Source organism: Sciurus vulgaris (genome assembly GCF_902686455.1).
Source record: "Sciurus vulgaris genome assembly, chromosome: 6".
NCBI classification, from domain to species: domain Eukaryota; kingdom Metazoa; phylum Chordata; class Mammalia; order Rodentia; family Sciuridae; genus Sciurus; species Sciurus vulgaris.
In genome coordinates, this window is record NC_136466.1 from 18,152,691 (window position 1) to 18,177,145 (window position 24,455).

Sequence of the window (24,455 nt, forward strand, 5' to 3'; positions counted from 1 at the left end):
ATCTCTACTCTTTGCTTTAGCCACACTCCTGGGAATCCCCTGTTGCCCAGGCTTCTTGCAAGACTGTCCAATAGGAATTCCTCACTCCAAAGCACCATGAACAAGGAAGATCTTGCTCCTTATACCAGCCAGCTACCCAGGAGTTGGTGCAGTTCCAGCAGCCAGGCCAAGCTGCATGGCTTTGCATATGCAATCCTATGGTCTTTGCTTTATTCCACCCCATTACGAGTCCTCACTGTAGCTTTTTTCATCTTATCTCTTAAATTTCAACCCAAACATCATCTTCTCACCCAGGCCATGCTGAGATGAGCTGTCTACATTAGTTGCCCACTGCACATTTTATATGCTCTAACCAGTAAATTGATCACTTCACACCATTTATCACAATCTGTATGTATTGCTTTGTCTATTAATTGTCTCCATTAGTGAACTATAAATTCCATGAGCATGTACTTAATGAAGATTTGTAGAAATAATCAATTTTTTTATAACTGATTTTCAACAGAGGAATAATAACACCAAAAATAACTGCTGTTAAATATTCATTATGTTATACAAGTAACAAGGGTGTAAATAATTCTCTGATTTAATCCTTAAAACACTAATATTCCTATAATTATCCTCTTATCTCATATAAAGATACACAATTATAGTTACCAGTAAGAACTCTGATTTTCCAAAACAAAATATATAACTATTATGCCAAAAGGCTTTGAAAAGAAATTGGAACCAAAGAGCCTGTTACTGTACATTCGTCAAACAATAAAAACATCCAAAATAAATGATTTCACCAGCTCATCTTCCTGTAGGAGAATAAATTAGTTTATACCCGAGCCCAATAAAAGATACAGCATCTTTAGCACAAAGTTGATAATATTCAGATTTCCTAACTAACCATTGCAGGTACCAATGATATGATCTTCCCATGGTGCGGAATAACAGCAAAGCTTGCAATTTAACTTAACAGATGGGATAAACTGCCTCATTTGAACTCCTCCTCTATTTGGAAAGCAATGCATGGGCAGGCCATGGCTGGAGTATAAGTTAGTTCATTTTGAAAGATGCCCTCCAGTCTCTGCTGGAGAAGAACTTTAGAAAGTGCAGGCACAAGTAGAATAGGGAAGTTTGCCCCATCAGAGAACATAGAAAACTTGGCATTTGAAGATGAGACCCAAAACATCATTGTGTACGTCCAAGAGAACCAGGAGTCTTAAATGGTGTTTAGTGACCTACAGAACTGGAACACCACTTGATCCCTTTAGTGGTCTAGGGCATTCTGTATCTCTCAGCCCAGCCTGAAGGTGACCTGGGAAGGAATTATTGAGAGAGCTGGTCCATGCATGGGGTGTGCACATGAATGTGAATGTTCACGTAGGGTAGCCCTCAAGCAGCAGAGTGAAAGGTTCTAAGAGTAAACTGCCCTACTCAGAATGACTTCCTTATCTCTTACCTAGTTCTATTCTTTGATATTAGGCTAACACCTTTTAATACATGTGCCTATTTGAATAAATCAATTATCAGATATTTAAATATTTTATCAGATATATTTAAAATGCAAATTTTATTTTATTAATAGTCATGAATGACTCATATCAAATAAATATTTGTGGGGTTTTATAAGTTTTGTTTTGTTTTGCGGTGCTAGGGTCTGGTACATGCTAGGCAAGCACTCTACCATTAAACTATATCCCGAGACCTGTCTATGGGGATGAATTTTGATTGCAAGTTTCAGGACTATCCAAACCAAATTGGAAAGCTTTGGCAGATGTAATTATAAAGACTGAGGTAGGATGGGCTTCAGCATCCTATATATTTAAAAACTCCCATTTGTTCTGTCCCCTCTCTATTCTCCATGGCATTAACTTCATTCCAAATTTTACTTGACAGTGTAGCTGTCAAAGACTTCATCTCTGCTTACATCCTTGCTTACATCAACGAAGCAGAGGTAAATTTTTCCAAGAACTCTTTCCAAAAAAGTGAGATGTCTTCTTGTCTAAAAAACCCTCAAAAAGTCTCATTTTGCATGTCACTAGCCTGGATGGGATCATATATAGAAAATTAGTATCTATAGCTAGAGAACGGAAGATGCTGAGTATTTTAATCTATTTCTTACCACTCATATCAAAGTGAGAATGGAGCTTCCCAAAAAGTATGTTGGCTTTGTAGATACCAAGTAAAAAATTGAGGCATTTGAGAAGGTGATGAGGAAAAAATGTTGAGAACAACTCAATGCTCACTAATGAGAATGGAATAGGATGCAGGGGGAATCATCCATGTGAGGTCATGTTCCAGTAAGTTCATTATCTCTTAGTTCTCTTACCATGATTTGTTATTGTTCTTTTGTTTCATCCTTTCTCAAAGAAAAGTGTGAGGATGTGGAGTGTCTAGGACTCATGTGCTGCTGGAAGAAAACTGTTTTGGCATTACCTGATAATGTGAACATCTATATATACTATAACCCAGAAATCCCAGTCCTGGGTTTATTCTGAACACATAGGCATCTATATATAAACTAAATAATGTGTATAAGAAAATTCAAATTTGCATTACTGTACTAGTAATTCAACGTTTGACAGAAATGGATATAGCGTAGATCAACAATGGAATGGAATAACAAAATATTATATATTCACACACTTAAATATTATACATCAATAGATATATTGATGAATATGAATTATTGAATTTATAAATCATAACTAAGGATTTTTGCTACATGCAGCAAAGCTAATTCAAGAAAAAAAATCTGAGCAAAAGACATTGCACATGCATCCATATACATACAAATATGTTATATTCCTGTTTATGTAGAATATACTGACAGGGAAGAATTAAGATGCTCAAAGAAAGGACAGCAGTTATTGTGATAAGAGAAAGAGGACAGAAACTGGGAAAATAATGAGGACTTTTCTGAGGTGTTGGCAATATTTCATTTCCACTCTCAGTTGGTGGTTATATTGGTTTTTATTCTAATATGTGATAACTCACTGAGCTATATTTATGTCTTATGCACTTTTATAAATTTTACTTCCCAATAGCAAAAAATAAAGGTTAAAATAATTAGATTTAAATGTCAAGGTTAGAAGCAGAACATTAGGCCCCTCAGGACAAGAGTTGCTTCTATGCTCAACAGTGTTGGTTTGCAAAAAGCTTGCAAATGCCTAGCACCTGCTAATATAGCCAACAAGTACTTTTCAAAATGATGACTGAATCAATGAGAGTATGGGTTATTTTTAAAGAAGGTTTAATGTTTGTGAAAATTAGTAAAACTCATCCCCATTTTTTTACATGTTTCTATGGAACCACTGTAGCTCACACTAAGAGAGCAGCCTCTAGAACATGCTATTGCATGGCAAACTTAACTCTCTTCATTAAATGCTATCAATTCTCTTCATGTGAAAACAAATGATATACACTAAAAACATTTTTTGGATTAAAATGAAATAAGTCAAGGCTAACCCATGAAATGTGTTCTGAAGTCGTGTAAACTGTCTATCACTATTGAACAGAATATATATAAAAATGTAGATGGTAAATTGTAATTAAAAAGAAACATCAATGGGTAATTCTTAAACTGTAGTAGTTCTAATTTATCTTTTCATATCAAAATGTATAAATGTATTCTACTGTCATGTACAACTAATTAGAACAAATTTTTGAAAATAATAAAAAAGAAATTTAATGTCATTTACAAAAAATAATGCATATAGTATTCTCAATTTGCTTACTTGCACACACTTTGCAATAGAATAGAAGCTATGGGGACTTTGTTCCACTCAATGCATGATTTCATAACCTGTAAGTGGGGCAAGTCATCCCACACACTCTACACTAATGTGTAATTTTAAAAGCCAGTATCATGAAGTAGGTCCACAAGTATGTGGGTCTCAGGAAGCATCATTTTTTTCTGGGAGAACAAATCTCACAAACTGCATTTGTATTGTGTTTGGACCATTATGAAAACACTGTCACATACTAAGTCAACATAATTGTGGGAGTGACTCTCCCTCACTTCAGAGACGCATATGAACTCTGCATTTTCTGCTAAATTCCAACTATGGAAATCTGAGATCATTTTTAACCCCCAAAGATATGCAAACCTTAAAAGCTAATGCCAGAGAAATGTATAATTACTGACCAACACAAAATTGCTCAAGAAGGAAATATTTTGCATTTCTCTATCCATATGATGTTATCATCATGCATTTAGAAGACATAGTGTCTAGCACACACCAAATGTTCAACAAGGTACAGAACAATCATTTTTAACCCCAGCTCTGTGTTAAAATTACCTGGAGGACTTTATGAAAATGTCAGTGCTCTGAAGGTCAGCCTCCTAAAATACTAATTTAATTGGTTTAAGATGAGATCAAGACACTGATATTCAACTCATTCTAAGATGAGGAAAGAATTAAGAGTTACTGAGAGAGAATATGACACAGCCACCTGAAATTCTCATCTTTCTTTTCTTAGAGTAAATAATCACTTTGGAAACTGTTCTTAGGTGAGTTAGATGTCACTTACTATAGTGCTTCAAGGTATACTGGAAATTCAAAATAACCTCATCCTTAATATTTATGTCCTATTAAGATAGTGCTCTTTGTCTTATTAAGAAAGGTTGGGACATGTGCCCCTAGAACACAGGACAATTCCAAATGTCACATAGATCACTTTAAGTGTCACACAGGCACTAAGTACCCAAATATGGAATACACAACCTCTCAGAATTAAAAAACATATTAAATCACATAATTACAAAGTTTTTCCATTGTTAACTTTTTTCAACACATCTAATGATATTAAGGTAAAAATCTCAGTTTATTTGTAATTAATCTTTAGCCACTTTCTCCAATTTGCTAATCTAATTTATGAAATAATTAGTAACAAACAACACATGGTATACAAGAGTATATTATAAAAACTTGATAGCTTTGTTTTGGTTTTAATACTTTTTTTTCTTTTTTTGCAGTTTTCTTTTATAAGAAAAAGTATCACTAACTTTCCAGGTTTGTTTGTTTATTTTGTTAACTGTATTAAATAAAATATTTATATTAAAAGATATAGTACTTTGTTTTATGAAAAATATTCAGTAAATAAATGACCACACATCATCTAAATGTGACAAAAATCCATAAAGGCCATTGAATTTGGGAAATGATGCTTTACAGATTTAGATTTCCTAATCCTTAGCTAATCAGCTTATATTTGAGACTCTTTTGTGCAGGAAACAGTTGCAACTACAAAGAAGCAAAAAATACCATGCTGATATCAAAACACCTCCCATCTATTTAAAGAGACAAACAAATACCTGAGCAGCTAGAACAGCAACGCTTAAATAACAATGCAAGACAATAATAAAACATTCTCACATGGTAGAACATGACTAATCTGTCTGTCAGCACCTTCAAATTGACATGAAGTTTACATCTATCAAAGTGTCTCTGTATTCACTTCCGAATGCTATTTCTGTGGGTAAGAAAGATATTTTCTTCTAGAATAAAATCTATTTTGAGGAACTAATAAAATTTTTGCTTTATCTTCTAGCTCCAAAAGATCATGCCTATGAACATGCATACACATATAAATATTTGCATGGGAACCACAGACAGGGTACACAATCTGGGTGTACTTTCAACTGATACATGAACAGAAGATTAAACTCTCCTCGGGTTAGGATAGTTTAAAGGTCACTGGGAGCAAATGTCTGAGAGCAAAAGTCAGTTCTAATTCATATAATACCTGCACGTATTCAGATGCATAGTCAAGTGAATCAAATTCAAATGTATTGAAAAAGTGTTGAAAATCTGCATTGCTGTATTGTCTTCTACTCTGTAGTGGCAGAAAATGAAATTTTCCAATTTTGACTTTATATGCAGATATCTGGAGCCATAGAGCTAATTTGTTCAGATAACTGAATACGCTTTCACTTTCAGGTAGGAGTTTTATCAACCTGTGTACATACATCAGAGTGGCTATGATTCTAAGAAGTTTTCTTTGCTTTCATTTTTCTGAAATTATGCTTAACTTAGATATTTAAGTTATAAAAATTTAAGATCCATTCTTGTGGTCAAAGCCAATTGTGGAAAGCTAATCTTATGCCTAAATTATTTGACTATTGATAAATTATTTTTTCAAAATCAAGGTTTTATTTATTGCTTACTTAACCTTGTTTAACTTTTTCTTTTTGTTTTGTTGCCAGGAATGTTTCTTTTCTTTAATTCCTCTCCCCCAATAAATGAAGTCTATTTTTTATTCATGTAATATAAATTTATACAACTAGGAATTATAAATGATCCAGAAAACAGAAAATTTATGTTCATCCACTCATTTGTGTTTAGTTACACATTTCCAATGAGCTAAGCAGTAGTTTTAGCACCTGGAACAATTAATATTTTTAAAAGTTCTTTATGGAGAATGAGCACCAATTAGTGCTTTCTGAGTGCCTTTTGCATAGTCCAAAATTACTTTGTTCCAAGAATTCTGGAATAATGTTTAAAAAAAAAAAAAGATTTAAAAAAAAATTGATCCCAATGGAATTTGAAAGAATTCTAACTTCTTCAGAGTCATCCCAATTTTAAACATGTTTTAAGTAAGCACATTAGTTTCATAGGCAAATGGAAAGTTCATATAATAGAAGAGGGATATTTGCATCTTTTCTAGATTTACGAATTTATATCCTTTATTATACAATATAACTAGAACCTTGAATCAGTAAGGATTTGCATTATGGAGAGAGTGCTTCAATGAAATAACAAGGTAATTTCTTGATTTTACTGATTATTACTTACAAAAATTTTCAAAAACCTGCAACAGTAGTGCACAGATTATTAAATGAGGCTCCAGTACAATCCATGCTTCTCCCTGCCATGTTCCCTGTCATTATTTTCTGTTTCCAATGTTCTCAGGTACATAACACCAGTAATATCGAAGCAGAACACATAAGCACTGAAAAGTTCATGACTATCACAATTATATATATTCTCCAGTAAAGTAGAAGAAGTCTCTATTTTTGTCTAGGAAATTTAATGCCATAATTTCTGTAAGCCTCCCTAAAAAAATAATTTTAGCTAAATAATCATTGCTTTGGAAGCCATTATTCTGGAACATAAGTTTTTAATTATCCCATGTAAATATTTAGAAGTGGGGTTGATGAGTAATACATTAGGAGTTTATATTACTTTATACAAAATTATCCAATTGTTCTCCAGGGTAACTATAGTTTTTTATTTCCATTAGCAATGTATAAAGGTCATAATCATTCCTATTAACACTGAATCTTGCCAGTATTGTTTTTATTTTATCCATTTTAATAAGTTTGTAGTGATATCATATTGTGGTATTAATTGAATTTGCCTGATGACTAAGGGTTATGAATGTTAAACTATTTCAAGTGTTTATTTGATACCTCAATAAAGTAGATGAATCTCAAAGGTGAACTATACAATACCATTTATATGGTATTCTTGACAGAAAAATCTTCAGTGATGAATAACAGGCCAGTTATTGCAAAAAGTTGACAAAGGGGAGAAATTATGACTGAAAAGGAATTGGGTAAAGGAGTTCATTTTTGGAGGGAAAATAGCCTTCATATAGCTGTACCCCAAAACATTCTCTACTCTTAGATTCTTCTGAAATTTTCTGATACTAAAATATGAGGTAATGAAGCCTATTTTAAAAAAAAAATCTCCTAGGGAGTGGGAAATATTTGTTATTAAAATTATACTATGGTTTCTTGTTAATTTAATGAACATTTTAAATTTGTTTTTTACTTTTAGATGCATCTTGCTTTCCCCAGTACTTGTATACACAGATTAAGTCAGCAAGAAATTTTATAAACATGTATAAATATACTTTTTATTGATGCTGTCTATGTGAATCCTTACATTTTTAAGTCGATCAATTAATGTTAAAATTTAATTTTTTTTTGGAATTTAGAGATGGTGTTTGCCATTTAACTCTTCAAATCTAAATTTATATAAACACATTTGTTTGATCTAGTGCAATAATTTCATGACTGGCATAAAATAATTATTAGTTTCAATTCATTATTATAAAAATAGATTTATTAATTGGTTCTATGTCTTGCCTGGATGTAGGACAACACTAGACTCCTGAGAAAGCTAACAGTCAACAATTGAGTTAATTGTCAGGCACCTGAAAATCAGTAGGTAAACTGCAACCTCACCATTCCCCAAATCATGTAGAAGCCCTTCTTCCTTAATGAAACTAATGGTATGAAGTACTTCCCCTGACCCACACCCCACTTGAAATATGATTCAAACTTTTTACCACGGCTGCTAGACCATCTATTAGCAGTTGCTTCCTGTTGCTCAAATTCTCTCCTGAATTTGCCATCCCTGGTCCCTGTCCTTCAGCCATCTGGAACTTACTTCATTTCCAGAATTATACAACACTCTTCTTCCTTTCACGGTCCTGCATCTGCTATTCCCTGTGACCATTCTCATCCTAAGTGTGAGAGCTGACTCCTTTTCAACCCCATAAAGTTTCAACTTCTCCTTTTCTTTAATTTTAGAAATTCCTTCTGTTTTTATCTATTATTCATAATGCCCTTTCTTGACATCCTATGTAAAATAAAATTCTCTGGATTTTTTTTTTTCATAACACCACATATCTTAGCTATTTGTTCAACGTTTATCCAAATTTAAAGTGTTTTTGGTTGTTGTTTATTTGTTTACTGTCTGCCTGCGGCCCTCCCCCCACCACTTGGCAGGATATATGAGGATAAAGATATTTGTCTTTTCCATTGTTTTGTCCCCAGGATAAAACAGGTCAACTAAGTATTAGGAACTCAGTAAAGAGTTTTTGAAGGCAGGAAGGTAGGCAGGAATGGATCTGTCCACCTATTTTTTTTTTTTTTTTTTTGTCTTCAATTACATTTTGTTTCCATTCCACATTCAACACAGGGCTTCAGACCTCAACAAGAGTCAAATAAGGTTTCATGTTAGGCTAGGAGAAAAAGGACATGATGATGTTCATTTGTGTATATTAAAAATGGTTGAAGTTCTTAAAGCAGAGTCAGTAAGTGACACAAATCAACAGCATTGTCTATAAGTAAGTTTATAATGTAGTCTTATAGTATACTATTATATATAATACTTTACTGTGTTTTAAAAATCATGTCTGTATTCTAGAATATAAGGTCCGCAGAGCAAGGATAATGCCTGCCTTGTTCAATGCTTTATCTTCAGCACCTGGAGATCTGTGTTACCAGCAGCAGATGGTAGAAGTAAATGGCATGTATCTTTTGAGATGTTATTATAAACATGGGGCTTCCATGTCTCCTTATGTTTATCTTCTCCATATCTCCAAATCCACAGAGCCCTCAACGTAAGGAACTACAGTTTCTTCTCAATGACCACCTTGGAGTAAATTGGAAGCATATTGTCCAGCACATTCAGATCTTCAGAACCCTGTTTAATAACTTGACTGCAAGCTCATGAGATGTCCTGAACCATAACCACCTAGGTAAGCCACTCCTATGTTCCTTTCCCTCAGAAACTTTGAGACAAAAAGAATTTCTTCTTTTTATTTTGAAGAAAAAAAAGATACAGGTGCTTAATCACTCAACCATATTCCCTGTCCATTTTTTTTTTAATTTTTATTTTGAGACAGGCTTTCCTTAATTCACTCATGGCTTTGTTAAGTTGCTGAGACTTGTTTTGAACTTGTGATCCTCCTGCCTCAGCCTCCCAAGCTACTGGGCTTACAGTGTGTGTTACCACACCCAGCTGATAAGAAGGATTTCTTATATTTCATTGCTAACTTTTGGATAACTGATTACTAGATATATAACTATTACAAAGGCAGATAACCTCTGAAGTTGTAAGAATTTACAGCAAACTTAAACGTCAAGTACTGGAAAACGCTTTTGCTAAATCCTTATGATAAACTACACCTATTTTATGTCCCACGGACATCATCAAGATAAATTAAAACACATTCTCAAAAACATGTGCACAATAATGTTCATGGTAGCCTTACTGAATTAACTTCAGACTGCAAGCACCAAGGGAAGAATGGCAAATGCATGGGATTATAGAAATAAAAGAGGACCACATGATGTGTGCTACATTACTATATCTCAAAAACATTATTTGGAACCAAAGAACCAGGCACACACACAAAAAAATAACCTACATTGTTCATTTTATCAAATTAAGGTTCACAAACAAGAAATAAAATAATCTATGTTAAGTGAGAGGCTACTAAGGGAAAGTAGGGAGAAACCCTCTAACTATACATTAAATTCTAAACAAATTGTTCAATCTAAATTATGTTTTTATTTTAAGGACTAGTTGGGAAGAGAAATTCTCTCTACTATGTTGGGAATGGCTTGAAAGTTAGCAAAACCGGTCTCTCAGAAAGGTATTTTGGGTGCTGAGGCAGTAACCTAGGTGATGGACGATTTTTCTTTAATTTTCAAATATAAGAGGCACAAAGAAAAATGGAGAGTTAGTCATGACCTTGAATAACAAAATATCAGCTTGGATTTTCTCCTTCCTCATTACTTTCTGGCAGATTCAACAGCCATGACTTTCATTTCATGCTGATCAAAATAGAACTTGTCCATCAAGATTAGCAATCCAACTTTGCTCTGAATCATAAGTTGAGTAATTTTGCTTAGCAACTCAACGTCAATGGTTGCACACCATCTTTGGGGGAAAAAATTCCTTTATATGTATTTAGGGAAGTTGTGTTCAGGATGGGGTCTCATGCATTGGTCTATTGCCCCTTGCTAGGCACTAATTCATATTATTAGGCATATTACTGAGTTCACATAAATGATATGCTTAAAATGAATAATAATTGCATTTTGGAAACGTAGAGACTTTTACACAATTTTCTTATTCATACAGGTTAAGGTAAGGGACTGAAAAATTTAAAAATCATTCACATAATAGTAAAATAATATACATTGTTATATAGAAAGAACAGTTATAATATTTGTCAAGCTTTTAGAGTGCCTTTTTATATCCTAGAACTCTTCACTTCAATTTCTATGCAATGAAAATCAAATTCTTTAATCTTCTTGTTTTCAGTTATAATATAGACATTATTATATATGTTATTATGGACTGTATATGTTGAAGTATGTTCCCCAAATTTAGAGTTTAACAGGAGTAGAAGGGTTATTTGAGCTTGCAGGACTATCCCTGGGAAATAAATAAGGACACTATAGTAGTAACAAAGACAGCAATAACCACAACAGGCACAATAATAGCACCACATGAGGAATGCTTCTATACCTAGTCCTCAGGGTGTATCATGCCAGCTATCACTCAAGGTAAACTGGGAAGAATTATAGTCCTCCTGTCTTATGTGAAGAGACTGAGGCATTGTGCAATTAAGTTGACTGAGTCATAGCATAGTAAATGAAAATTCTGGTAGAGTGAGTCCTGAGCAGGTGATTTCCACAGCTTGTGCTCTTAGCCTCTGTACCCAAAACCCTGTTTGCTTGTTCTGTTTTAGTTGGCAGCCGTATATGCTGGATTTTAAATGAAGATAAAGCAGAATATGAAAAGATTTTCCTCACTCCCTTTTTAAAAAGATGACAAATTTCAGAAAATACTAGGTATAATTTCCTTAATTTAATTAAACAAGTAATTGTTGAACATCTATGAAGAGCTAAGCACTCTCTTAAAGCCTGAGTTGTATTAGTGCACAAAAATAGCATCTCTTCTCTCCTGGATCTTGGTTTAAAGCTAAGATAGAAAGTAAAAACAATAAACCAGTAAACAACATAATAATTTTGTTTTCTAATTACTTACTGATGGTTTCAAGTAGATGCTAAGAGGATTTGGGGTATAAGTTAGAAGGGTGTTTGCAATATCACTTTGAAAAATTAGTGTGGGTCTTATAGAGAAGATGACACCTAAAGCAAAGATTTGAAGAAAGTGTATATTTTGGAGAAATGCTTTGCCTATGAAACAGAATATTAAATAAGACTTTCAGTGTGGTCAGATGCAGCATCTCAGCTGAGAAAAATAGGTGACTAGTACAATCCCATTTGACATAAATGTAGTGGACTTTTAGGAAGAGGCAGAGCTTGCTAGAAGGCCACAAACCAGCCTTGGGTTCCCTCTACTTTGCTGTTTTTCAGGCAGATAATGAAAGTTCAGTGATTGAACAGGAGAGAAGTTCTGGTAGAAGGTGATTAACCTAAGAGTGGAAAGAACTGTACAATTTCATATCTCTGACCCCATGGTGGTGTTGGATCCACCACCAGCTCAGGACAAGAGAAAAAGAATGGAAGCAATCTAGTCTTGATGTCCTATGTGAAGGAAGACTATTAGGGCAATTCTTAACTCTACCCCAGACAGAAAGACTCAAATACCTGCTCCCAAATGCTCTTGGAAAAGAGGGTTGGTAAAGGAGTCTTCAGATAATTTGGCCTACATTTTCCATAATGTGAATGATCCAGGGATGGCTGTAGCAGTCTTTCCTAAAGAATTAGAAGGATTAGTTGTTGGATTTGAACTTTCTCAATTATGAATCTGAGACAGAAAGAGCTTCACTTTTAGAATAGGAGAGGCAGTGTTGCTGAGATTTTTTGTTGTCGTTTCCTTTGCTTTGTTTGGTCTTTTTCCTGTGAACTAAGTAACTGGATGTTACAAAGATAGTCATGCTGCACCATCTTGAAAAGATGGCCTGTTTGACAAACAGTACTAGCAGAGTCTCAGGACAAATTTATCTCTGGAGTGGAGTGGAGGGAGTGTCTTACAGGGTCAGTTTTCATGGAGTCCTGTCCAGGTCAGGCAATCTGTGATGTTGATGAACTCCAGAGGGACAGAGGAAGGGATTGCCTCCAGAGAGCCCATCTACCTCCCCCTCAACCACCTATGGACGATGATTCCGTCTTCCCGCATCTGTTAGGAGATAATAAAAATCTTTCTGCTTTTTTTGCACTCTCCTCTCTCCTTCCACCCTGATCCTAAAAAGCCAAAGGCAGCAAAACGAAGGAAAGGAACAGCCTGAGGTTATAGAAACCTCTATACAGCAAGAAGGAAGATTTAAACTGAGCAAGATAGTCAAGGATTAATTTAATGAGACTTTATTATCAGAAAATGAACTGACTGATTCAAAGTCTTAGAGTTAATAGAGAAGCTTTGGGATGTACCTGACATATCGTCCAAGAGTGAGAAAGAGACTCCCTAGGTGAGGTTTGAAGAAAAACACAACTTCTAGACCTGTACCTTTCAAAGTCCAGGATGTAGAACTCATCCGTTAAGGGAAAATTCAGGCCAATTAAGTATCATCTCAAACACAAAGCACAAAGTTAAAGGTCTTTGGATTAATACTAACACCTACCTGTGGCTACAATTCTGTTATTGTACTTTTTTTTTTTTTTTTTAATTTGGTACTAGGGATTGAACCTAGAGACGCTCTACTACTGAGTTACACTCCTAGTTCTTTATTCTGAGGAAGAGTTTTGCTAAGTTGCCAAGGGGCTCACTAAGTTGCTGCGGTTGGCCTCAAATTTGTAGTGCCCCTGCCTCAGCCTCCTAAATTGTTGGGAGTACAGCCATGAACAACCACATCCATATTTTTAGAAGAGCATATCACACATTTCAGTATACAAGATCAAGTAAGTATCTCCTATATACAGAACAAATCTTGGTCATAGGGTTGAGGAACTTATCCAAGTTAATTTAAATTGTAGACATTATCTGGGCATGGAATAGACTAAAAATACTCAATTTTTAAGAATTTGTAATAATTTGGTCAATAAAATATGGGTTTATGAGGTTTATAAAGTAATGAATTAATAGATTATTTTGGAATTGAATCAAAATTAATCAATTCTAAATGTACACATTTGAAAAAGTTCAAGAGGTATTTTACTAACACTAAAACAATTTTGAAAAAAGAATAGATTTCTATCAGCATAAAGGAACTAAAAATGAGATAACTCAAATGAAAATTTTTACCTAGAAACATCTAGATATTGTTACTGACTCTAAAAATTATTCTTTTGAATTTTCCCTACTAAGAAATATTGAAGAAAATCACCTTTATATTAAGAAAAGGGAAATTTATCTGAACATAGTCACAGTTAAAAGTTGTTTTGGTCATTTTTTCACTTTGAGTCATTTAAGAAGAATACAAATGCCCTCAATCTTTTTTTTTTCAGTTTTTAAAATTTGTCATAATTAGTTGTACATGACAGTAGAATGCATTTATACGTTCTGATAAATCATACATAAGTGTACTATAATTTCTCATTTTTCTGATCGTACATGTTACAGGATCACATCGGTCCTGCAGTCACGTATGTACATGAGGTCATAATGTCTGTTTCACTCTACTGTCATTCCTACCTCCATGCCCCTTCCTCTCCCTTCACTCCCCTCTACCTAATACTCAATCTGTTTAATGTAGTGTTTTGTTTTGTTTTTTACAGACTGCATTTTGATTCACTGTACACAAATGGGTTAAAATTTTTCATTTCTATGGTTGTGCACAATGTAGATTCACACCATTCAGGTAATCATACATGTTCATAGGGTAATGATGTCTGTCTCATTCCACCGTCTTTCATACCTCCACCCCTCCCCCTCTCATGTGCCTGTACATAATCTGAAATTCCTCCTTTGTTCTCTTACTCCTTGCCCTTTCACTCCCATTATGTATCATCATCCACTTATCAGGGAAAACATTGGGTCTTTGTTTTTTTGGAATTGGCTTATTTCACTTAGCATGATATTCTCCAATTTCATCCATTTACCTGCAAGTGCCATAATTCTTCTTTATGGCTAAATAATATTCCATTATGTATGTATACACCACAGTTTCTTTATCCATTCATCTTTTGAAGGACATCTAGGTTGGTTCCACAATCTAGTTATTGTGAATTGAGGTAGTATAAACATTGATGTGGCTACATCACTGTAGTATGCTGATTTTAAGTCCTTTGGGTATAAACTGAGGAGTGGGATAATTGGGTCAAAAGGTGAGTTCATTCCAAGTTTTCTGAGAAATCTCCACACTGCTTTCCAGAGTGACTGCACCAATTTGCAACTCCACCAGCAATGTACAAGCGTACCTTTTTCCCCACATACATGCCAACATCTATTATTGCTTGTGTTCTTGATAATAGCCATTCTAGTTGGAGTAAGATGGAATCTTAGAGTTATTTTAATTTGTATTTCTCTAATTACTATAGTGGTTTTCAAAAAGTGTTTTTAGTGCTGTTCTGTTTTAGGTATAAACATTGCCATCAAGCTCAGATTTGTGTGCACTTGTGTGAGGATTTGACTCTGTTCTTGTAGAATAATGATTGAGAACTCCCTTGCCTATTCATGGAGAATAAAGTGAAGAAAGGTATTGGATGAATATAGGTTTAAAAAGCAGTCAATAATTGATTAATATAAAATTAGTAGTGTCTAATCTCTTACCAAAATATACTTTATCTATTTTGAAAAATACCAAGACACTAACATCTCCGTCTGTATCTATTTTTATTGGCCATATAGTATATTTTGCATTTAATACTTAAAAATTCCAAAGGAATTCATGCATGTCTTGGTTCTGTTGTACCCAAGTATACATGTCTTAATTTTGTGAAGATAATTGCAGTTCACAACTGATACGTGTATTTAACATGGTCATGGTTTCTTTATTGACTGCATGTGACTATTCACGTTGATTACCACCGACTCAGAGATGATGTGTCAGTAGAAGATGACAGTAGTAAATTAGTTGCAGTTCCATGGAAATAGCTTGAAGACTTCTTATGTGTATATCCACTATTGAATAAGAAGTTGGTGGAATCGAAATGCATCAATCAGTTATTAATTAGTAAATTGAGTCTTTGGAAGGATTGTGTTATACCACAGTGTTGCTTCTTAAAATTGTTCTTAATATAGTTTTGTTTATTGCACAGACTTTTTTTTAATTATAAAGAAAACAAGTCAGAACATTTCAGAAATCTACATACACTTCTCTTCTTCAAAAGAAATATCATTCCTTTTCAAGTTAAACCTCTGCAAAATACTGCAACAAATCTGACTAAAACTATTGTTACCATAGATAGGATATCAGAATATTACAACTATTCAATTAGTTGTTTGTAGATGAATTTCAGTTAGTTTGGAAATCTTGGGTTCTCTGTCCTATGCATTCATCACAATAGAACTCCTATATTCTCTCAAGAAGATATGTCACTTTCCTGTATAGTATTTACCTGAATTAAAGTTTAATAATTATTTGTACACCTTTTCAGTTGTTTCCTATCATCCCATGCATGAGAATGTAAACTCTGTGCTGGCAAATATCATGGTTTCTGCTGCCCCTGTACTACACACCCAGTCTTTAGAGAAGACTATTCCTTTACTATTCAAATACTATTCCTTTAATGAATTGAGAAATTTTACATTCATTTATACTTTTTATATCCATATTTTTAATGATGTATCTCAAAGTGTTTTCAAAAGCAGTTTATAAAAATGACTGATAGTTAGCAAAAAAGAACACTTTAGTATCTATTATTTTTTTTTTCAGACCAAAAATATATATTGAATATGGATATAGTTTACTCAGTTTGTTTGAGACATGTTATCTAAATATGCCTAAATATGTTAATGAATTCTCTGTATATTTGTCTTACTATATAGACTTTGGTCCCACAACTGACTTTAGTTCATGGCAGGGTTTCAGTTATTACAAAGAATCATTGCTTTAAAAATATCCCTTGTTTTCCTAGCTGCTATGTTACTTGGTATTCATATGGTTTTCCTTATGAATGGGTAGAGAGTGTAATATCAGTGCTACTTATTTACCATTTACTCGGTACTTTATCTATGCAGAGTTATACAATGATTTTATAATAATATAGTATTATGACCATATTTTGTGTACTTATAGTATAATACTATAGGGATTAATATGATTTGGAGTTAAATATTTTATTTTTACCCTATGCCACTAATGTGTAACTTAAAAAGAGCTTTTTATTCCTTTTCAAGTGTATTCATTCTGTAGTATATGGAACAAATAAATAAGAATTAACTCTCCCAGTAAGGCAAACTGGAGAGGTTTTTTGCCTCTCAAAACAACCTAAGTATTTTCTTACACTTAAAAAGCAAAGAACTGGTTATACATATGCACTAGGAATACAACAGGAGGCATCCCAATGCTTTCTGAAGCAGGGAGTCATGGATTCTTGGGCAAGTTCCTTAACCTCTTGGTGTATCATTTTTGACAACTCTCAGGAGGAGAAAATATTTCTCATCTAAAGCAAGTCTATTGAGAGAATAAGAATGGGGATATAAACATTCTTCTACAAAACTTAAGTCCCATTCAATTTCTAGAAATGTTAATTTCTAATTCCTCTAGACCTTAAAACACACATGCCTTGACATTGTTATCCCATGACAGATAACTAAACAGCAGCTTATATTGAGATGATAAAAATATGTCATCCTTTAACATCTATGTATTACAAATATGCATATCTGTAATATGACACTGAAGTGGTATTATTCTTATTTTAATACTTAGTATAGATTACTCAATTTTTTTCTTTTGCTTTTCTAAAAAATTTTGTTAAGTACTATGGTTTGAATAAGAAGTGTCCCCTAAAAAGCTCATGCTAGGCAATCTAGGAGTAATAAGAAGTGAAATGATTAGATTATGAGAGCTGTGACCTAATTGGTTCATTAATTAATTTGATGGCTTAATAATTTTAATGGATTTACTAGGCAGTAACTATAGGCAGATGGGACATGGCTGGAGGAAGTAGGTCACTGGGTGCAAACCCATAGGGATATTTTTGTCCCTGACTTGTGTGTGGGCTCTCTCTCTCTCTCTCTCTCTCTCTCTTTCTCTCTCTCTCTCTCTCTCTCTCTCTCATTTCCTGCTGAGGAGCTTTCCTCTGCCATACCCTTCCACCATGATGTTCTGCCTCACCTCAGACCCAAAGCAATAGAGCAGGCTGACCATAGACTGAACCCCAAACCATAAGCCCAAAATAAAATCTACCTACTCTAAGTTGTTCTTGTCAGGTATTTTAGTCACAACTATGAAAAGCTGATTAACATGGGAAGAAAAATGAAGAACAACATTGAACGTTATTCTGCAAATTTGACCACTGGATGGCAAGATCTCTTTGAAGGTGAGATGTCATGCAGTAGTTAATTTCCTGAATAAGGAATGAATTGCTAATTAAACTATGCTTCACTTACATATACAAAGTCTTGGGGAAATATATTTTTCAAAACATAATTATGGTTTACCAACTAAATATTGCCATTTAATATGTTCATAAACTCATGAAGAAAAAAACCAGCAAACACTTTTTTAAGTACTTATCTCTGGAGCTTTTAAACAACCTAATAAGATGCAATTCAGTAATGGTTATAATTGGTGGAGACTGATTTTTCTCAAACCATTGTCAGAACAGATTAAGTTGAACATTTTCATTTATTCTGTGGGCCAATTACATCTAAGATATCTGCTCTAGACTCTGGTCATCTGATAATAGCCTAGGAGAATTATAAATATTAAAGTTGATGCAATACAATTAGGCTTTCCTGGAATGACATATACTTGTGGTTTTCCAAATTACTTCTGCCAAATTGATCTCAGGAGATTGATTAAAAGTTGCAATTAAGATAGTCTGGAAGTTAGATCACTATGTAAGTACTCTAAGATTCAAGATTTCAATCTGGATGAATATTCCAGAAGGGACACTTTAGACTCAAAGAGAATATATCCTAATGGGGATGCAGGTCAGGGGTATAGTGTCTGGTTACTGTGAGCAAGGCCCAGGTTCAAATCCTAGCACCACACAAAAAAATATGTAAACATCATTCTACTAGGTTAAAAGATCTACATGGCATCTTTTTTTTTGGATATGCTGGCTTTGAACTCACGATCCTCCCTCCCATTTTATCCTCCAAGCCCCTGGGATTACAGGTGTGTGCATTATCTTCAAAGCCAGAAAATAGTCATACTTTCAAATCTCCTTGTTTTATATATATATATATATATAAAACACATATATATGCTGGACTATATATTTATATTAATATATGTGTATGTATACATATAAACACATTAATATTGACTTTTCATTATGACTCTAAAGTAGTTATCATCGACCACATTTGATCAACTAGGAAACCAAGACTACAGACAGATGAAATGACTGGCTAAAGGGAAACATAATTATAAGATGATAGTATGTCTTTGGATATATATAGCACACATAATGATAAGTAAACATGCTACATGTATAGAAGGATATATGTGCAAATATGTATATGCACATAAATATATATTATGGTAACTGGTTATATTTTAATTCTTTAATTATCTTCTGTGTTTCATCAGTTTCAACTCATTAATACTCTTTTCTTACAAGTGTAGGTTATAAGATATTTAGACTGCCTTAAACATTGAATAGTCTATCTTGGAAAGATATCTTGGGGATTGCAGCAAAGATAGCCATGATCCTAGTAACACAGTGTTTACAACAGTGATATTGTTGCTAATGTCAGTCTTAACTTCCTTCCCATTTGAATGGAAATCCTTGGCCTGGAAAACTTTTAAAATGTATAGAATAGACTTCTATCTTTAAATTAAATATTCTGTGATCAGTTCTATTGAGAAGATTGACTATTCTGAAATGAATCTAAGACATCAGAGAGACATTTATAAAGCTAATTATTTAAATTAAAAGCCAAGTTTTAAACTCAAGCCTCCTAATCTCCTTTTGTTTAGATAGTAATTGGCAACTAAATTCTGGGAAACTCAGGGTCATAAATATTTCTTTTTTTTTTTTTTCTTGTCTTTTTTATTCAGGTGTTTGTCTTGTAGTAAACTATTTATAATACTATGTCTACCACTAAAACAATTAAATATGCTGTGCAAATGTGATTTTCTCTAGCTAAAACCAGGTGAAACATTTGTAAGTAAGGGAATAACAAGATTATCCATGGAAGGTACTTCAGTAAATAGAGTTTTTTGAAAATTCACAAAATTTTTTCTATTACATGGTCATGACTTATAAAAGTTAAAATCTCTGTGCAATTGAATTATAGGATAAAAAGTAAACCTTAGAAACTTTAAAAAATGTCACCTGAGGCATTTCTGCTCAGCAACATCTAAGAAGATAAAATATTTCTAAATCTTTAGTTCAACTTTTTTTTTAATCAATGCTAGCACTTCAAAGTAAGATTTAGACTAATTATCAAAATTGAATCAAATTCATTTATTCTCAATATATCTTTGAAAAACAATTCATTGTCACTTTAAATATTATGAAATATTTTATTCTACTAAAATAAATGTCTTTCCTACTTAACATAAATAATTTTCTATGTTAGTTAATATTCTTTCTCCTATGATATTTTTACTCTGAGACAAAATTAAGTTAGATTAAAAGAATTTACAAAATTTGAATTATAAAATTATATGTAAAATTTTTATGTAGCACTATGTTGACAAAAATAAATGGAATTTGTGAACATACTTAGGTAGACATTTATACCTGTATGTATTTTTGTTTTTTCAATGTCTTTTTATATATTGAGTTTATTGAAATTCTTTATACTACTCCTTATTTCTTTTGTTTTTTATATATACACTCAATGATTTATATATAAGTAAAAAATGTCTGCATAAAAAATTGATTATTGTGCCCAACTGAATAATAAATAGCAGAATGCAAAGTGTTCATAAATATTAAATGAGGTGATGAATAAACTTTTGAAGTCAGCAAAGTATAGACCTCTTCTTCAGAGTGAGTTCTAGGGTATATGTTAAAATGCATACTTCTGGACTCTACTCCAGGCATATGATTCAAAATCATTAGGGTATAGTATAGGAATCTCTTTTTGGTGATTCTTAGGTGATTCTTGTGACAGCATTATAAACAAGATACATGATAGGTCAGAAGATTTTGAGTTTTGAAATGAACTACTTCATTGCTGAGAAGAGATATTGCTTATTCATATGCTCACTCTCATGTTGTATTTTCTTATTCATTTTGCCTTTATGTAGACACAATCTCTGAGTGTAGTCTTTTTATAGAGGGTGAAAGTGTTTTATTCCCAGAAATTTATAAATTTAAAATGTCAACTAAATATTTGTTTCATTTTCCTCCAATTTTCTATGTAACTCTACCCCTAATGTTGAACCCAAAGGCTCCCACTTTCTAAGTTCTTTTTCTTTTTTTTTTTTTTTTCAGTTCTTTCTCAGGATCAGCTTCATACATCAAAGCTTCTGTTTTCATCCAGCCTTATTCAACCATTCAAATTGCTTGTTTGTGGGACTGCAGCAAACTGAAACTGATCACAATCTCTGCACCAAGCTGCAATGATTCCAATCTTGATCACTACTGAGAAAATGTAAAAACATCCTTCCACTGGAGATTTTTTGTGGCATAATTCTCATTACTTGAAGCTATTTTAAAAGTTCATCTAGGCTTATTTTGTAACAATTGAAAAATAACATGTCATTAGGTATTGATTTTTATATATTAGAATAAAAAGTGGGGTTGCTACAATGAGCCATACTAAATACTATAGTAATATAAATAATAATAAAATTAGTTTTTGATAAATTATGACTGTTGGAGACCAAATTCATAAGAATATATACTCTTCTAATTATTCAATTGTTTACTTAAAGTGAGTAGAAAAGAAAGATGTATTCCTCCATGTCTTGTCTACATTTTAATCCACAGGTTTCACAACTGGAGGAACATAGGAAAGAGATTTTCTATTGGTAAGCAACTATAAAGGCTCTAATTTTGCAAGAAAGATTGAGAACCACATACAACATTAAACAGAAAAACATCTGTGTGTAAATTTTGAATAGAAAAATTATTTTTTGAAGATTCCACTAAAATGTATTTCATATAAAACCATTTCCAAAAAGGTCCTCTCCATTTCTGAGTAAACTTCTTAATCTTACACTTTTAATGAAAATGTATTCTATTTTCATAGTAAAGGAGTAAGAAAAAAAATACTGGAGAAGTTGGACAGAGCTGTCTTTACCAGGAATCTACAAACTGAGCTTTTTACTCCTTGGTTTGCCTGAAACTCTTCTTTTTCAGACATTTGCATGTCCCATCGCCCATCCCAGAGAACAGGGGACCAGAGTAGTTGACCAGATATACTCAGCAAAAGTAAAATGTAGCTTAACCCCCATTCCTTCCAGCTTGGTTACAACTACTACATAGGGTGCCAACTCCCAAGAAAACCACATGGTAATGTCTAGATTTCTTCTATGGCTAGTTATTTGTTTTTGTTTGTGTTCTTTTCCTTTTCAGGTGGTGGGGAGTAGGGGAATTTAGGGTAATTCTTAAAGAGCTTTATTACAAAATAGCAAAATTGAAGAGTACAAGTAATGTAAATAGTGAGATAGTGCCTTCGGTTGGAATTTGAGATGTGGTTGAGGCTATTTATGTAGGTAGATCAGTGGTTTACTATACTACATGGAAGGTTCTCCCCTAATGTTCCTGCTTCAGGAAAGTTCAAAGAATTTAGAAGCAAGACACTTTGTAGCACACACATTTTCAGGATTTTTAGGACTCCCTCCCCCTTCCTGTCTTTTCTACTCAGTGCAAGCAAGTAATGTTTTACAGCAAGGCTGTAAAACATTAATGCATACTTCAGAATTTTGGCACCACATTCATTTGGTTCAGCATGTTTTCCAACACTGCAGCAAGGCCAGCTCTTCCAGACATACATTCCCCTGAGTATTCATTCAACTACATTCTCACGCACCACAGGGAGGGAGTAGCAAGAGTCAGTGCAGGGTCTCCGGGCTTTATCTGTGCTCCTTGGCTCCATTGGACTTCTACCTGAAGGTTCAGATGTCCTGTGCAGATTTAGAGATGTCCTATCAGGTTTGACAAGCTGCCTTCCATCTGGCCCTGAGCAGGACTGCTGTCCTTGGTGCTGAACCATGTTTGCCCATCAGGGAGTAGGCTGCAGGGTCAATGGGGCTGGATAGAAAACCTGGCTAACTGAATGCCCAGGTGCAGGAGCAAGGGATACTTTAGTGTACCGAAACAGAGCTGCCCCCGCCCCCATCCTCCCTCACACACATCTTCTCCGTGTGCGCCAGGACCCGATTTGCAATTTTCTCCTCCAGACCCCCACCCAAATGCCTTCAACATGGCCTCATCCTCAGGCGTGCAGCAGCAAAAGCCCACCACGACATCGCAATGCAGTAATAGAGAAAGGCTATTCCCCAAATACGAAGTCTAAAGGGATAGCTTTACCGCTCTCAAACAAAAGAAAACAAGGATAAAATCCAATACATGAATAAATAAACGAACGTAACCTTCCTCCTTCATCCCTCCTGTTCCCGCCCCATATATTCACTCTGCCCCAGATTATAAAGCCCCAAATCCTAGAAGACTGTTTTAAATCTGGGTGGTCTTCCCAGTTCCACATCCCCACCCCTTCCCCCCACCTCTCCGAAAAAAAAAAAAAAAAAAAAAAAAGACGCCTAAAAAGGCACATCTTACCCTGGGTAGAGTGAGAGCAGGAGCAGAATCCACACCGTCATTTTCTGTGAAAATACAGGAGTCGAGTAGACAGAGCTTCCTGCGCTCCATATATTTGAAGAACTCATCGCTTTCAGCCCCCCCTCTCTTCTCTTGCCTCTGGTTGCAGAAGAAGCCCTCCCCTTTGTATTATTATTATGCTTATGGTTTGATGGTGGCTCCCCCCACCTGCCTCTAGTAGGTCCCGTCACTGGGGAGATGTATTGCTACCAGCTTCGGGATTAATATTCAAGGGGCAGAAATAAGATCAGCACAAACGCTTGCAGATACCATCAAAGCGTCAGCTCAGGCAGCAGCTTCCAAGTCTGGGGGAATAATATAATTGAGGTAGGGGGAGGGCAGAGGGAGAGATGCACAGAGAGACAAATAGAGAAAAGAACGCACATTCATGCAGCTCGCACTGGCGCGAACTCCCCCAGTTCCATCCTTTCAGGTTTTATTTATTTGCTTTATTTTCTCCCCCGCCCCTTTTTCTTTCCCTTTTGGGGAGTGCATTAGTGTGTGTGTGTGTGTGTGTGTGTGTGTGTGTTTATTTAAAAGAAATGGGGAAAAAAATCACTAGAAGCCCTGCGTGATTATCACGCAGATTAACTCTGAGGTCAAAGTGGAAGTGATGCACGCTGCTGCAGCAGGAATTAACACATGCGTGGCCTCCTGCCACTGCTTTTTAACCCTTCCATGCACACAGACACGTAAGGACTGGCATTCATGGGAACAAGAGCTGCTTTAGCAAGTCCACAAACTACATCACTAATGACAGAAGGTTTGTCTTGTCACATCTGCCAAGAAGACTTAATTTAAATTTATGTAGTCTTAGAAATCAGGATTACAATGTTGGGGGGTGGGGGAGGCACTGGGGAAAGCATGACTGTTTTCCTATAAGCCATCCTGTAAGAAGATGGATTTGGTGAAT

At 34.3% G+C, this 24,455-nt stretch overlaps 1 protein-coding gene across 2 annotated transcripts in view; it reads right to left on the reverse strand.

Moving 5' to 3' along the window:
* GABRG2 (gamma-aminobutyric acid type A receptor subunit gamma2) overlaps nucleotides 1-24,035 on the reverse strand; it is an 84,695-nt gene extending 60,660 nt beyond the window's left edge. Inside the window, exon 1 of one of the 2 annotated variants that reach the window (XM_079144599.1) lies at nucleotides 23,504-24,035. In XM_079144599.1, the coding sequence (XP_079000725.1) occupies nucleotides 23,504-23,610 (107 nt within the window). In that variant the 5' untranslated portion in view covers nucleotides 23,611-24,035. The remainder of the gene's footprint in view (nucleotides 1-23,503) is intronic. The other variant, XM_079144598.1, reaches the window with a different exon arrangement.
* Between the last annotated feature and the right edge of the window lie 420 nt (nucleotides 24,036-24,455).